This window comes from Chlamydotis macqueenii, chromosome 2 (genome assembly GCF_036417535.1).
Source record: "Chlamydotis macqueenii isolate bChlMac1 chromosome 2, bChlMac1.mat, whole genome shotgun sequence".
Classification (NCBI taxonomy): Eukaryota; Metazoa; Chordata; class Aves; order Otidiformes; family Otididae; genus Chlamydotis; species Chlamydotis macqueenii.
Window position 1 is genome coordinate 160235692 of NC_141557.1, and position 12970 is coordinate 160248661.

The following is a 12970-nucleotide window of genomic DNA, read 5'->3' on the forward strand; positions in this document are numbered from 1 at the left end:
CAACCATAAAGCCTGTCGTTCTGAATGGTAACACCAGTGAGCACCAGGAAAAGCTGTTCACTAGGCTTGATGAATTCCTAGTAGCCTTCCAGCTGGAGGGGTGATAGGCATGTGAGTGAGGAGACATGGAGCAGTAACAACAGTTATCGCTGTTCATTCTTCAGGTTTTGCTATTTTCCTAGGATAATTTTTTGTATTTGCATTGCTTAATTGGTACAGTGTAACTGAGAACATGTACCCAGCGTTGTGGACAGAATTTTGTGGCATTGTTAGCCTCACATGCCTTTTAAACATGGCTATTGAATCATCCTAGTGACTTTATCCTGGGATGAATTTCAACCTGGATGCCTGAGATGAATTCTTTTTCTCTCCTTAGGAGCATCAGCATTTAAGTGACTGAGTGGATGGATTGATAGTGGGAATTGGGACAGCAATTGATTTCCCGACATTCCAGGAAATAAAATCAAACAAGAGTAGGATAGCATCGTAGTCTGGTTCTGCTTTTCATCTTGGCTGTTCTTCAGGGAGAGAGAGCAGAACAGCAGAGTTTTCTGGAAATCATGTTCATTTTCACAGCTTTTTTTTTTTGTATGCTTATCTGCAGTTTAGGAGATTTAGAGATCCAAATGAAGGTGGAACCTGTCCTTAAGCTCTCCCCAAGCCCAGGCAATGTGTATTAAAACATGTACGCCCACATGTATTTTTTTTCTTATAGCTGAAATAGTGAGAGGAGTCTTTACTGCTTGTCTTCCTCTTCTCTTCCTTCAGAAGGTTCAGACTTTTTAATAAACAAATGAGTAGTTACTAGTGGCAGGTGGGTTGGGATACTTTCTTTCCCCCTCCATTGACGTCTAAAATCTTTGGATTTGGAAAAAATTTTTTACAATGAGGGTGGTGGAGCACTGGCCCAGGTTGCCCAGAGAGGTGATCGATGCCCCATCCCTGGAAACATTCCAGGCCAGGTTGGATGAGGCTCTGAGCAACCTGATGTGGTTGGAGATGTCCCTGCTCCTTGCAGGGGGGTTGGACTGGATGACCTTTAAAGGTCCTTTCCAACCCTAACCATTCTATGATTCTGTGATAGCTCTGGAAACACCCTTCTTATGCTCTACTCCTAAGAACCCGCCCAAGGCCCAAAAGTTTTAATAGAAAATAGAAAATGCTTTCAAATTCATCCTAGGAGTGTCACATTACGATGTCAAACGCGAAAAGAAAACCACAGTAAAGAATTTGTTGCTAACAAAATGTCTGTATTAAAATACAAAGAAAACTTTCCTGTTTGGACCAGTAATTGATAGACTCTCTTTTATATTGGTACTAACAGCACTGCAAGTTCCATTTTCCAAACAGACCACAATGTTCTTGAGGAATAAATTCCGTAACTGTCAGTCTGAACCTCAGCCTGAAAACCAAAGAGGTCAAAGACAATAGTACCGTACATCTTAGCAATGTTCCAGCATCATTGTACTGGCTTACTGCAGCGTGTCCCATCAGCTATGGGTTATATCTGGACACTGCTTGGTGACGGCAAGCTCACAGGGCTTCCTATTGTGTTTGAGAAGGCGATGATTGCATTGGAGCCCTTGGAGTTCTTGTTCGTACCCAGGATGTCCACACTGGTTTGCTCTGGCTCGGTTTTCCTGAAGATGTTTTTCATGGTTAACTGAAAGTTGTTGGTGACAAAGCAGTAGACAATGGGGTCCATGCAGCTGTTGAGGCTACTCAGAGTCACTGTCACATGGTAGACAAGGAGGCTGACATCATGGGGCATGTCTGGGTTGATGGAGATCGCTACCTGTCGCACGTGAAAAGGAGTGAAGCAGATCATGAAGATGATGAGGACGGTGATAAGGAGTTGCACAGCCCTCATCCTCCTCTCCCGACTCTGGTGCATGAGGCTGGGCTTGGACAGAGCACACATAATCCTAGTGGTGAAGAAGATGATTATAATGAGGGGGAAGAAGTACTCACAGACCATCAGGGCCAGAATCTTGGAGAGGCAGCATGCAGCAAACTGTATTGCCATGGTCAGGATGGAGAAAGTCACCACAGTGGCAAAGACCCAAATGAAGACACAGATCCCCTTGGCACAGGTGGGATTCCTCCATTTACGTGAGGCCTCCACCTGTACAATGGCCAGATAGCGGTCAACGCAGATGCACGTCAAGAAAAGGATGCTGCAGTACATGTTGACAAAGTAGCCAAAGATATGAACCAAGGAACAATTCAGGCAGTCCCCTGCACTATAGAACATGATGATCCGGACAGGCAAGGAAAAGCCCACCAAGAGATCAGTAACAATCAAGTTGATTGTGTAAATAACAGAGGTGGTTTTTGTCTTGGTACGGAAGCAGAAGACGTACAGCGCCAAGCTGTTGAGCACAACACCCACCAGGAAAATGATGGCATTGACTACCATCAGGGCAATCCACAGGCTGTAAAATTCTGTGTACAGTTCTTTGTCGGGGTGGATGAACTTGGAGAACAAGTAGATACTGGAATTGGGTTGCTGGGTGGAGTTGGTAGAATCAAGGGCTGGCAGTTGGGTGGAAGAGGTCGGCATGGTCACTGACTTCCCGGTGATCTGGAAGAAAAGAAACAGAGGCATATTGATGGTTATGTCAGCATTCCTTAGGGCTCAAAATATTGTGATGTAAGAACATTTTAACCAACATATTTGTACATCTTCAGTAGTTATATATATTGCTGTGCTCTCTGAGTGTCTCGTCTGTCAATACGGGATTACCAATAATCTCTAGGAAAATACCTGGGTTTGTAATTACGGTCTTCCGGTGGTTCCAGATGCATGTGTTCGAGAAGACACACAACCCCCACTTCAAGTTTCTCTTCCTCTGCCCTGTGCAAAAGTGGTTTTAAGAGAAGTGAACTATGCTGAGGCGAGCAAAGGAGAAAGGAAAGTTGGGAGGACATACGCATGGTCATGTTTGAGCCAACCACGTGGCAAATGGCCTAGAGAAATAGACAGGATTGCTGAGCCCAAGCAGGGTGCATTGATGCTCATGGCTCACAGGCCATTTTCTGCTGTCACAAAGAAGGTTAGGTCAGTATGAGACTCTTAACAAGTCTTGTTTAGGAACATGGTGCTTATTCTTTTATGTCCTTTGCTCCACTGGAGGAGCTTCTTCCTGACTGGAGGCTCTTTGTTCCCTGCCGTAGGAGCAGGATAGTGCTGGAAACCAGAAGACATTTGCTCAACCTGTTGGCACAACCATAGCCCCAGCATTTGACTCCTAAAATATCACATCTCTTCCCTTGGCCAGGTGATCCCATTGGAGAGTTACATGCAGCAGCATTTTCAGGAACGGTAAGACTTTCCTGAAATCAAAGGATGGCTGAATTTTCCAGGAAAGCACAAGCAGGTTGTGTGGCATCCTCTAGAGATCTGCACTCACAGCAACAGCAGCCGGGAGATTTCAAACCAAGGGCGTCAGCCGCTACTCCTGCCAGGGTTTGACAGTTTAATTTGCAAATCATTCCTGACTTACACACTATTTTAAACTGATTTGTATATTAAAAAGATAAAAAAAAGCACCCAGTATATACAGAGACTTGGCTGCTTTCAATAAAAATAAATGGTTGAAAAATGTCTGGAATATCTCAAAGCAGAGCAGGACTCTGAGGTTAAAAAAATCAGCTTGAATCAGCAGAGAATGATGCTGAAAGACTTGAGTTATGAGGGTTTGAAATGCCTGCTACCAAAGAGCCAAGTACGGAACGGCTAGGAGACAAGGAGCTGCAAATACATCTTCCCGCGCTCGCAGGAACTGTGGTGTGTCTGGGCTGCGTGTCTCAATGAGGATGGCTTGAATTGTGGAGGGAGTCTAGACATCCACCTTCCCCAGGCGTACCCCATCCTCTGGCAGATGGCTTTCTGCCTTCACTAATTGTTTTTGTTGTTTATGGTGATTGGGAGGATGGACTGAAGATGTCCTGTTGCCTGTGAGATGCTTCAAGCTGTTGGTGGCTGTGTACAAAGCGGAGGAGGAAGCTACGTATGTCAGAAGCCTTCCAGTGAAAAGTGGATTCTCAAGAGAGTTCCTGCTGGCTAAAAGCAAATGTTTTGCAGAGACAGTCCTAACTGGGTCCAGAGAGCATCACAGCAGCTTTGGGCCTGCCTGACGAGTGCCAAAGCCTTTACCTGCCCATCCACCAAAGCTTGCTTGTTGGGCTAATGAACTACAAATCCCTGCTAGCTGTAACTCTCAAGCTCTTGAACTCCTCCACACCTCCTGACAAAAGCAGAGGGCTTCTAGTTCTCTGGAATAAAAAAAAGCTGGGGAACTGAGATTTGGGAGAAGAAGTTCCCAAGTCTCTGTGCGTCTGCTGAACACAGCACTCCTGATGTGTCTCGCTGGTGCAGAGCAGAGGGGAAGGATAACCTCCCTTGACTTGTTGACAATGCTTCTCCTAAGGCAACCCAGGAGGCTGTTGACCCTCTTTCTCACAAGTGTGCATTGCTGGCTAATGTGCAACTTGGCGTCCACCAGGACCCCCAAGTCTTCTGCAAAGCCATTTTTGAGCTGTTTGGGCTCAGGCTGTACTGATGCATTTCTCCCATCCTGGTAAAGCCTCTGCTGGACCCTCTCTTGTCTTTCAACATTCTCCTGAACAGAGTGCTCCCAAGCTGGACACCTCACCAGTGATGAATTGATGGAGGTAATAACTCTCCTCCATCTGCTGACCATGAACCTCCTAATGTGGCACAGTATGTCCTTTGCCTTGTCTGCAATGAATACACGTTGCTTGCTGGTTCTTTTTCAGCTTAAGGTCCATCATAACACCCATATCATTTTCAGTAGAGCAGTTCCCAGTCTGTACTGGTGGGTCATAGGATATGGCCAGGCAGGTTTCTGTGGAGGACTGAGTGACCAAAGTATGGGTGCTTTCCTGTCTCTTCTCACTTTGGAGAGGGCTGGGTATGAAGTATGTTTGCTGAATGGTCAACAGTCAAGATCAAGAGTCCTCATGGGATGCTAGAGTCTAGTCGTGGTTACTCTGTATGGTTCATTCAAACCACATGAGCAAAAACCAGAAAATTTATTGAAAAAAAGCAGAGATTAGGACTTAGAATTTAGAAGTCTTGGTGTGAAGTTCCCTCTAGAAATTCTTGAGGATGTGACTTTGCCATCATGATAGAGCTTCAGTCCATTGGCCTGGGGTCTGGTGATTGCTCTAGTTTCTTCTCGCCTCTCATCTAGTCTGCGGAAGTGGTGTGAAAGAAGACTATGGTTTTTAATATTCTTGAACTTGCAAGGATATTTATAATCAAACGGCACTTTGTTGTGTTTAGGTAGCCACTCAAGCCCAAGTATTTGAATCGTCCATTGAGATGGCTGGTGCTCAACTATAAAGCCCTCCTCAGATCAAACCCAGTGCCAGGTTGTCCTGCAGGATCGAAATCCCGAAGCCTGGGATCAGATGACCTGTAATGTCCCAGAGAACTGCTGGGCAAAGAGGAGAAAGCATAACTTCTGTCCTCTTTTGCTCTTAGGCCATCTCCTGCAGCAACTGGATGTTGGAACACCTTGTGTTTCAGGAATGACCAGATTACCTCACCCCGCACTGAACTCCGGTGGCGGCCAAAGTAGCACACATGTTCATATTATTTTGTCTGGGTCTGATTGAGCCTGCAGACTCCTAGGGGAGCTTCTTGTCTCTTTACATTTTGTGCCAAGCATGCTGTCAGTGAATGACAGGAAAAACTGGACCCAAGACTGGCTGGAGGTAGTGGAGTTGCAAAGTCTGGCACTTGAGGAAAATGCATGAGGAGGATGCAGAGTGCTAGCCCTTTTTCTAATGATTTTCTAATATTCTCACTGTCTGATCTCCTCTGTTTGTTTGTTTCACTCTTTAATTACAGAAGCAAACTGAGTTGAGCAGATGCCTGGATCTGCTCCCAGATTTCTCTTTGTAGATGCTGTCAGGAGGAGCACTGCGGAAGTCACCGCAAACCAAGAAAAAAAGACTTTTTTGTCCCTCAAGTGCAGCGTAAGCTTGTATATCTGTGTTCATACAGACAGTTGAGCAAGAGGAGAAGACAAAATCACCCATTCCACCCCTTAGCGTGCCCTACACTGTATTGAGCTGCATATGCATTTTTCTTCTTTTCGTAATTCTAAGGCACTGGCTGTTTGCTCTGATTTTATATCTTGTTAGTAGCTTTCCTGCTCTGGGAGATTTTTCTTCAGGCTCAGATCCTTTGTCATGAACACCTGATATTCATCATACATCTTTCCTCAGTGAAATCAGTAACTCAAAATGCATTCAAATGTTCCTCATCCTCACTGTTGAGGTACGTAGGGCACTTTACAGACTAGTAGAAAAGGATCCGCTATGAGTACTGTCCGTACACAGAAATTAAAATCAACAGCATATACAGTGTCCTTGCATAGTCCCCTCTTCCACTGAGCCCCGTGTGCTCTAGATGTAGTAAACAGCTAAAACAAGGTAGTATTTTGTTTGCCAAATTGAATATGCAAAGGCGGAGCTGAATTAGAGTTTGTGGCTTTTCCCAGTCCATCGCTGCCCTGTCTGAACTCAAAACCCAAGCAACCACATGAAAGAGTCCCAACAAATTTAATTAATTATGAAGATTTCCTCACTGACAGGCTGTGGAAAAGCTGCCTCTTGGGCTGCAGTGAGAAAAGTCTTCCTCTAATTAAATTGTTACTGATGGATGTTTGGGTGAATGGCTTTTTTCTTTCTTTGTGGGACTGCCGTCATCTGGCGGCTCACAAGGAGAAGGGATGGAGAGCTGGACTGGCAAAGCAAAAGCATTCCTCTGGTTGCTTTTAATGAGATGGAGCTGGACCAAACCCCCGGTTAACAGTTGCTAAGTATTTTTCCATTGTGGGTCTCCAAGCCCTTGACAGAGGTACGTTGCCCCATTTTGCAGCAGGCTGAACAAGGCACAGAATGGCAACCTGACCTCGCGTCTGAGGAAAAGTAAGCATTTCCAAAGATTTCCAATTCTGCCTTGCCCCCTGTCAAAGAATTACGCCAACCAGGTTGCTTGCTCCGCCATCAGAAATACTCATGCAGGTGTTAAAGTGAGTCAGTTCAGCTATGCATCACCATGGAGTGGTGGCATATAGCAGCCAATGAGGGTAAGTGGCTAAGTACCTGAGAAGATTTGCAGCCTCTGCAAACTTTATTTTGCTATTTTTTTTTGGTACTATTTATTGCTTACAGCTCTGGCATGAGCTCATGCAGAGCTACAAGAACCACAATCACCTTTACTTACAGGGTAAACAGCCCTTGTGCTAACTCGCTTCCTAAAATCTTCAAAGAGTTTGGAGCTCAGCGTTCTCCATGCCTAATTTAGCTCTCAGCCCCTCAGATTTCCATGCAATCCCTGTTTCTTGGAGCTGCCAGTCTGCAAAGCCGAAGATGGGTAAACATGCATCCTTCTGAGTGCTGTCTGACCGCGCCAGTTGGCCTATGCTGTTATATTATACCTCTCAGGCTGGATTTTGTCTGTCTGGCCGTGAGACTGTGGGTAGCATTTCCTTAAAAGTACAGCAGGCATCTGAGTAGAAATGGGATAAGGGGAGGGACGGGGACTGGAAGCTGACCTGGTTTCCCTAATTCTGATAAAGGTCCCTGCTCAGCACTGGGAGAGGGGGACTTACGCCGAAATACTTTCTCATTGTTGCGTGACACAACCAATTCCATTGTTCTTGGGACAAATAGGAAGCAGATGGTCGCTGTGCTGAAACCAGGTCCTGCAGCCTCGTCCCTCACTCGCTTGCTACTTGGCATCGCACTTGTTCATTTAGCATGGGCAACTCAGTGCTATGTCTGCCCCAGGAGGACATCCTTGACCTGGCCATTTCGTTCCACCCAAATTTTTGCTTGGTGTCAGCCTTAAGCCTCACCCTCCGCTTGCTGAAGATAACGGGGTTCACTTCCTCCACCCGGAGGCCTTTTGGATCTGGCTCAGCAGTTGAAGTAATGGGATACAAAAGAAAAGGCAGGTCAGGCAACGGAGCTTTGTCCTAACTGCTCTCCAAAAGAGTTATTTATTGGTGTGGGCAGATAGGATCTCTACGTGCAGACCCAGAGACAGAGAACAAGAGCGTCATGCGCTGGGATCGGAAAGATGAAAAGGATGTTAGCAAGCATGAGCCAGTGTTATTTAGTTTGAACAGCTTCAGCTTTTCTCATCTCCCTCTCCCGAACTGGAACATCTGATACGGCAACCTGGATCCTCTGTCATCCCCCCTGTCCCCCTCACCTTGTCCTGCCTGCTAGTGTTACTCTGGGATGGCAGCAGCGTGTGTTTAGTTTTGCAGCCTTTCCATGTTTAAAGTTCCCTGGGTGATTTATCATCATATTTATAAATGAAGGGTTAAACTCACTCTCTTTCAGTTTAAATTGTATGATTCTCCTTCTGGCAAGCTCTCGCTCAACTCTGGCTCAAACTGGCCAAATATGGTGTTTTTGTGCATGTCAAGGACCTTGCCCTATACGTGGTGGAGCTTGTTCTGTGTGCCTCATCCTCAGTCTGGGGAGGGTGGGTTTGCTGATGGCGGGAACTGAGGGAGAAAAGGAGAGAAAGGGAATGAATCCAACTGCTGAAAGGGAAAAGCTGGTGCCCCGTCTCTCCCTTCAGCTGGGAGAAGGGAGCGAGTATCTGGGGGAGATAGATCCCACCCTGAAGCAGAAATGGGACTATTCCCAAAGTGGGGAAGATCTCATATTTGTGAGCATCAGATCTTTGCTCTCATTTGGTCCTCAGGTATTGATGTCTCCAGAAGCCTCCAGGTCTGAGGGTGGCTGGGCACAGTGTGTGAAACACCCAGCTGCTGGGCAACTGCAGCTGGAAATAGTCAAACCCAGTCCAGAGCTGGATTATTCCTTCTTCTCCAATGGTATGGAAATAAAAGGTGCTTTGCAGACACAGAACACATAATTCTGCAAGTGTCAGATTAAATGACACCTGCTTTCTTATGGTTTCATGTCTTGCAGTGGCTCGCAGGGCTGGATGAATGCTTTGCCCTGGTTGAGATGCTTATTATAACTTTTTCCCATGTGGACACTTGGCTGCCTTAATGAGCACTCACGTTCCAGCTCTTCCCTTGGCTCTGACACTTGTTTGACTTTCTCCTCTCTTTGCTGCCTAATTTCCTGAAAATGGAGGTGACCTTTCCCTTCTGCCAAATTTTAGTTGAAATTAGTCAACAGATTGAAAAACATTAGGAGGACGGAGGAAATCAGAGCTGACAAACAGACAAATAGGCACTGAGAGTGATCCTTGTTTCCGCTAATATGAACCTACAAGGAGTTTGCTAGCACTCTCCAAACACATCCTTTCATTTAGGTCTTAGTCCCTGCAAATTTACAGTTGCTTTGGCATTGAGACACATAGCTAGAGGTCCTTCAAGTCATGTAAGCAATCACAGACTAAGGATGTGTGGAGGCTAATTGCATGGTCCTTCATCTCCAAGGCCCTGCTGCGGACAGGCGATGGGTATTGCCGTGATCTGAGCTCCACCCACTATGCTGTGTTCAATGCTGTGTGCATGCATGTGTGGACCCCATGTTCCTCCGCAAGCCTGAGGCCAAAATCAGGTCCTCTGAGAGTGAGGGACCCAGATGCTTGGTACAGTTTGGGACAAGCAATAGTCTTTGGGTGCCTAAGCAATGATTTAGTCCAACAGGTCGTCTAAGGGATCACTGCCAGTTAGAAGGGGGAAGGCACAACTCTTCAAGCAGCATTCCTCTTCTTCATGGAGCAAAGTGACCCAGGTGTGAGGGAGGTCACTTGCGTTCACCCACTGTCCAAAACCAGGTGACAGATCAACAGTCCTGGACACCCCAGAAAAAAAAAAAGAAATCTATTTAAAACTTGGAAAGATCTGTATGGTCCTCCCCCAGCCCTGTCCTGGGCACGCATGGAAAATATGGAATGAAGCTCCCAAAGATACATAAAGCAGGAAATTCATGTGCTGGCAGATTTCTTCTGAGCTTATAGCTCCTCTATGCCCATTTGCAGCCGTAACGCCTCAGTCTTTGAAAGAAGGAGCCCAGATGTACATGCACAAGCAAACAAAGAAGTGGGATTGCACATACATTGCCTCTCCAGACCTGCAAACGTGCACCTAGCAGTGGTGGGCACCCAGAGGTCCTTCAGCACGTCTCTAATGAGACTCGGTGCCTACAATGCCTTATTGACACTGTTCCATTTTTCACGTCCCTCTTTTCTGCATTACCAGATCTTGGCCTTGGAGTGACAGAAATATTAAGTGTCTTGGTGAATGCTCTATAAAGCATGCTGTTAGCATTTAAAAGACCAATATCTCGTAGCCTGTCAGGGCCAGTACCAAGTGCCATCTGTCATGAGGGAGCGTGGAGTGACATCTCTGCAGTAGATGCTGTGTATTTCTAGCTCCGATACTTCAAGACAAATCAGAGCATGACTTACTGCATGCATCCCTCTCCATCCTTTGTGGACCAGTATAATGTGAGGGGAAAGCACGCATTTTTTGAGGAAAATTTTTCCCAAGAGGGTTAAATTTTTTTTTTTAACGCTAGATCTGGAAAGAGACGTGGATTTGGAGATTTATAGGTCCAGCCAGTAGAGATGGATTTGTGCCTGTCTTCTGAGAAGGTTGTAACAGTACAAGAGAAATGCATTTGATTTTATTGAGATTACAGTAATCCATCTAGCATTTCAAGGGTGCCTGGGACAAAGCGCTGGAAATGTCAGTTTGGAATAACAGCTCTCGTGGCTGTGTATGAGGAGAATTGCCATATAGGCACATACAAGAACTTTACAGGCAAGTGCAAAAAACATCGCGGGAGATTAAACTGAGCAACATCTGGCCTGGCATCGCCACTTGCTTTTGAAAAGGAAATTTTTAATTGCACATTTAGCAACCTTCAAGGAGTTTTCCCCCTTTCTGCCTTCAGCTGCCTGCTTGCTCTGTCCCCTGGCAAAAAAACCTGAGAAAGACAGTGGGGGAAGAGCAGCATCAGAGGTTTGCTGTTGAGGAACACCTTGGCTCCTGCGTGTCCTAGGGATGCAGGACAGCAGAGGCAATGCTCACACCAGGGAGCACAGGGAACGGCGGTGACACAAATGCAGGAAGGGACAAAGGGGCGATGCGGCGGGGAGAGGGGTCAGGTGCACCGTGAGCAGTAGACCAGCCAGCCATGAATGCAGCTCCACAGCCCAGTGCTCACTTAAAGTTGCGCTGTTCTCTTGGGAGAAATGGAGGCACGGAGTGATGCCTAGGCTTGGCCCAGGGAATAGAGTAAGATGGGAGACGTGGTGAGGGAGCAGACAATTTTTGAGGCATTCCAGGGTGGATAATCACATCTTAACCCTTTGGGAGACTGGTTTTGGTGGTTTCCTTCGCTAGGTGCTGTGCTCCCAGTGCTTTCAGGGATTTGCAAGTTTTGAATGTTCCAGATAAACCTGGAAAACCTTTGAGCTATTAGTGGATGCGTTGCTATGAAAGCAAGGGGCATTTCTGACGGAGCCTGGTTAAGGATCTGTTTCTCCTTAGACTGACCCAGCAATCAGATTCAGAGAAATAAACCAGCGTTTTTCCTAGAGCTGAGCTTGCACCCTGCTGCACGACCAAACAGAGGTAAAACACTCCCAGTTGCAGCTGACCCCTTGCCAGGCAGTGCACTGTCTCCTCTCCTGGTTTCCAAAATCCCCAAATTTCATTATGCCTAGGAAAACACAGATACAAAGGAGACATCACCCCACTCCTCACAAAAGCTGACATAGTTTTCAATGGGGGAAAGCCAGTACCTTCATGCACTTTTCATCACCCCCCTATCTCCTTGGGAAACAACCAAATATCACAGCACTGCAAAAAAACCAAAAGCAGAGAGGCTCACAGGAGGGGAAGCCCCTCGGAGCCCCTCACAGCTGCTGGTGCAGCCTGGGTCTCCAGGTCGGGCACCTCCTGGTGAACTTCCACACCTGCCGCATCGGCAGAGCCCGGTGCTTCCCGAGCTGCTCATCCCAGCGTTTGGCGCAGGACCCTCTCCACCACCAGCCCTGCCAGGGCTCCCTGCTGCAATAGCCATGCTTTCCACTCTGGACTTGGGGTCTGGTCTCCAGTAACTCCCTCCTGGCCCCCCACTGTCACCTCTCAAATCCCACACCCCTCTCTTACTCTCCAACCAATATCCCAAACCATTCACTGCAACGATCCCTGCCGTGTATTCCCCCACGATGGACTGACTTACCTCTGGCTCGATCTCCCGTCTATGTTAGAGGAGCTGCTGGTAAGAAAATTTCCTCGTGGACCTGAATGCTATCACCCCAGGAAAGAGACATCTGTTCCTACAAGCAGAACAACTGGAGTGACTACAGAATATGAAGAAATGCCTAATCTCTCTCTTGTGCGCTCTCTCCCCCCTCCTCTCTTCTAAATATAGCCTGGCAACTAATGGGAAAAAATACACACTACCAAAAAAAAAAAAATATTTCCACTTGTCTTTAGTGTTCAGAATTTCTCTCCAAACATCTGGCTCCTTGCCCTAAATCTCTCTGAAATTTATGAAGTGCTGGAAATGCTAAAGAGGGCTCCAGCCTTCCTCACGGTGCTAATCCCTGAACATAGAATCATAGAACAGTTTGGGGTGGAAGGGACCTTTAAAGGCCATCTAGTCCAACCCCCCCTGCAAGGAGCAGGAACATCTCCAACCAGATCAGGTTGCTCAGAGCTCCGTCCAACCTGGCCTTGAACGCTTCCAGGGATGGGGCATCCACCACCTCTCTGGGCAACCTGGTCCAGTGTTCCACCACCCCTCAGCGTAAAATTTCTTTTTCCTTTTATCAAGTCTGAATCTACCTCCCTCTATTTTAAAAACATTACCCCTCGTGATCTCTAGTAAATGAAAACCAATGCTGCTGCCCCCTCTTGTCCCCTCCCCAGATAAACTTTCCTGTGTCTCTGTGGGAACAAAATCTCCTTGCTGAGAA

At 46.7% G+C, this 12970-nt stretch overlaps 1 protein-coding gene across 1 annotated transcript; it reads right to left on the reverse strand.

Moving 5' to 3' along the window:
• Positions 1 to 1273: 1273 nt before the first annotated feature.
• Positions 1274 to 12312, reverse strand: GPR20 (G protein-coupled receptor 20). Its single transcript, XM_010128306.2, has 2 exons — positions 12232 to 12312; positions 1274 to 2584 (listed from the first exon to the last, which is right to left on the reverse strand). The coding sequence occupies exon 2, from the start codon at positions 2561 to 2563 to the stop codon at positions 1502 to 1504; it is 1062 nt and encodes a 353-aa protein (XP_010126608.1). The 5' UTR covers positions 2564 to 2584; positions 12232 to 12312; the 3' UTR covers positions 1274 to 1501.
• Positions 12313 to 12970: the final 658 nt, after the last annotated feature.

What these genes read in the sequence shown, in the direction of transcription:
- GPR20 (XM_010128306.2), bottom strand. Translation starts at nt 2,563, where the DNA reads ATGCCGACCTCTTCCACCCAACTGCCAGCCCTTGATTCTACCAACTCC.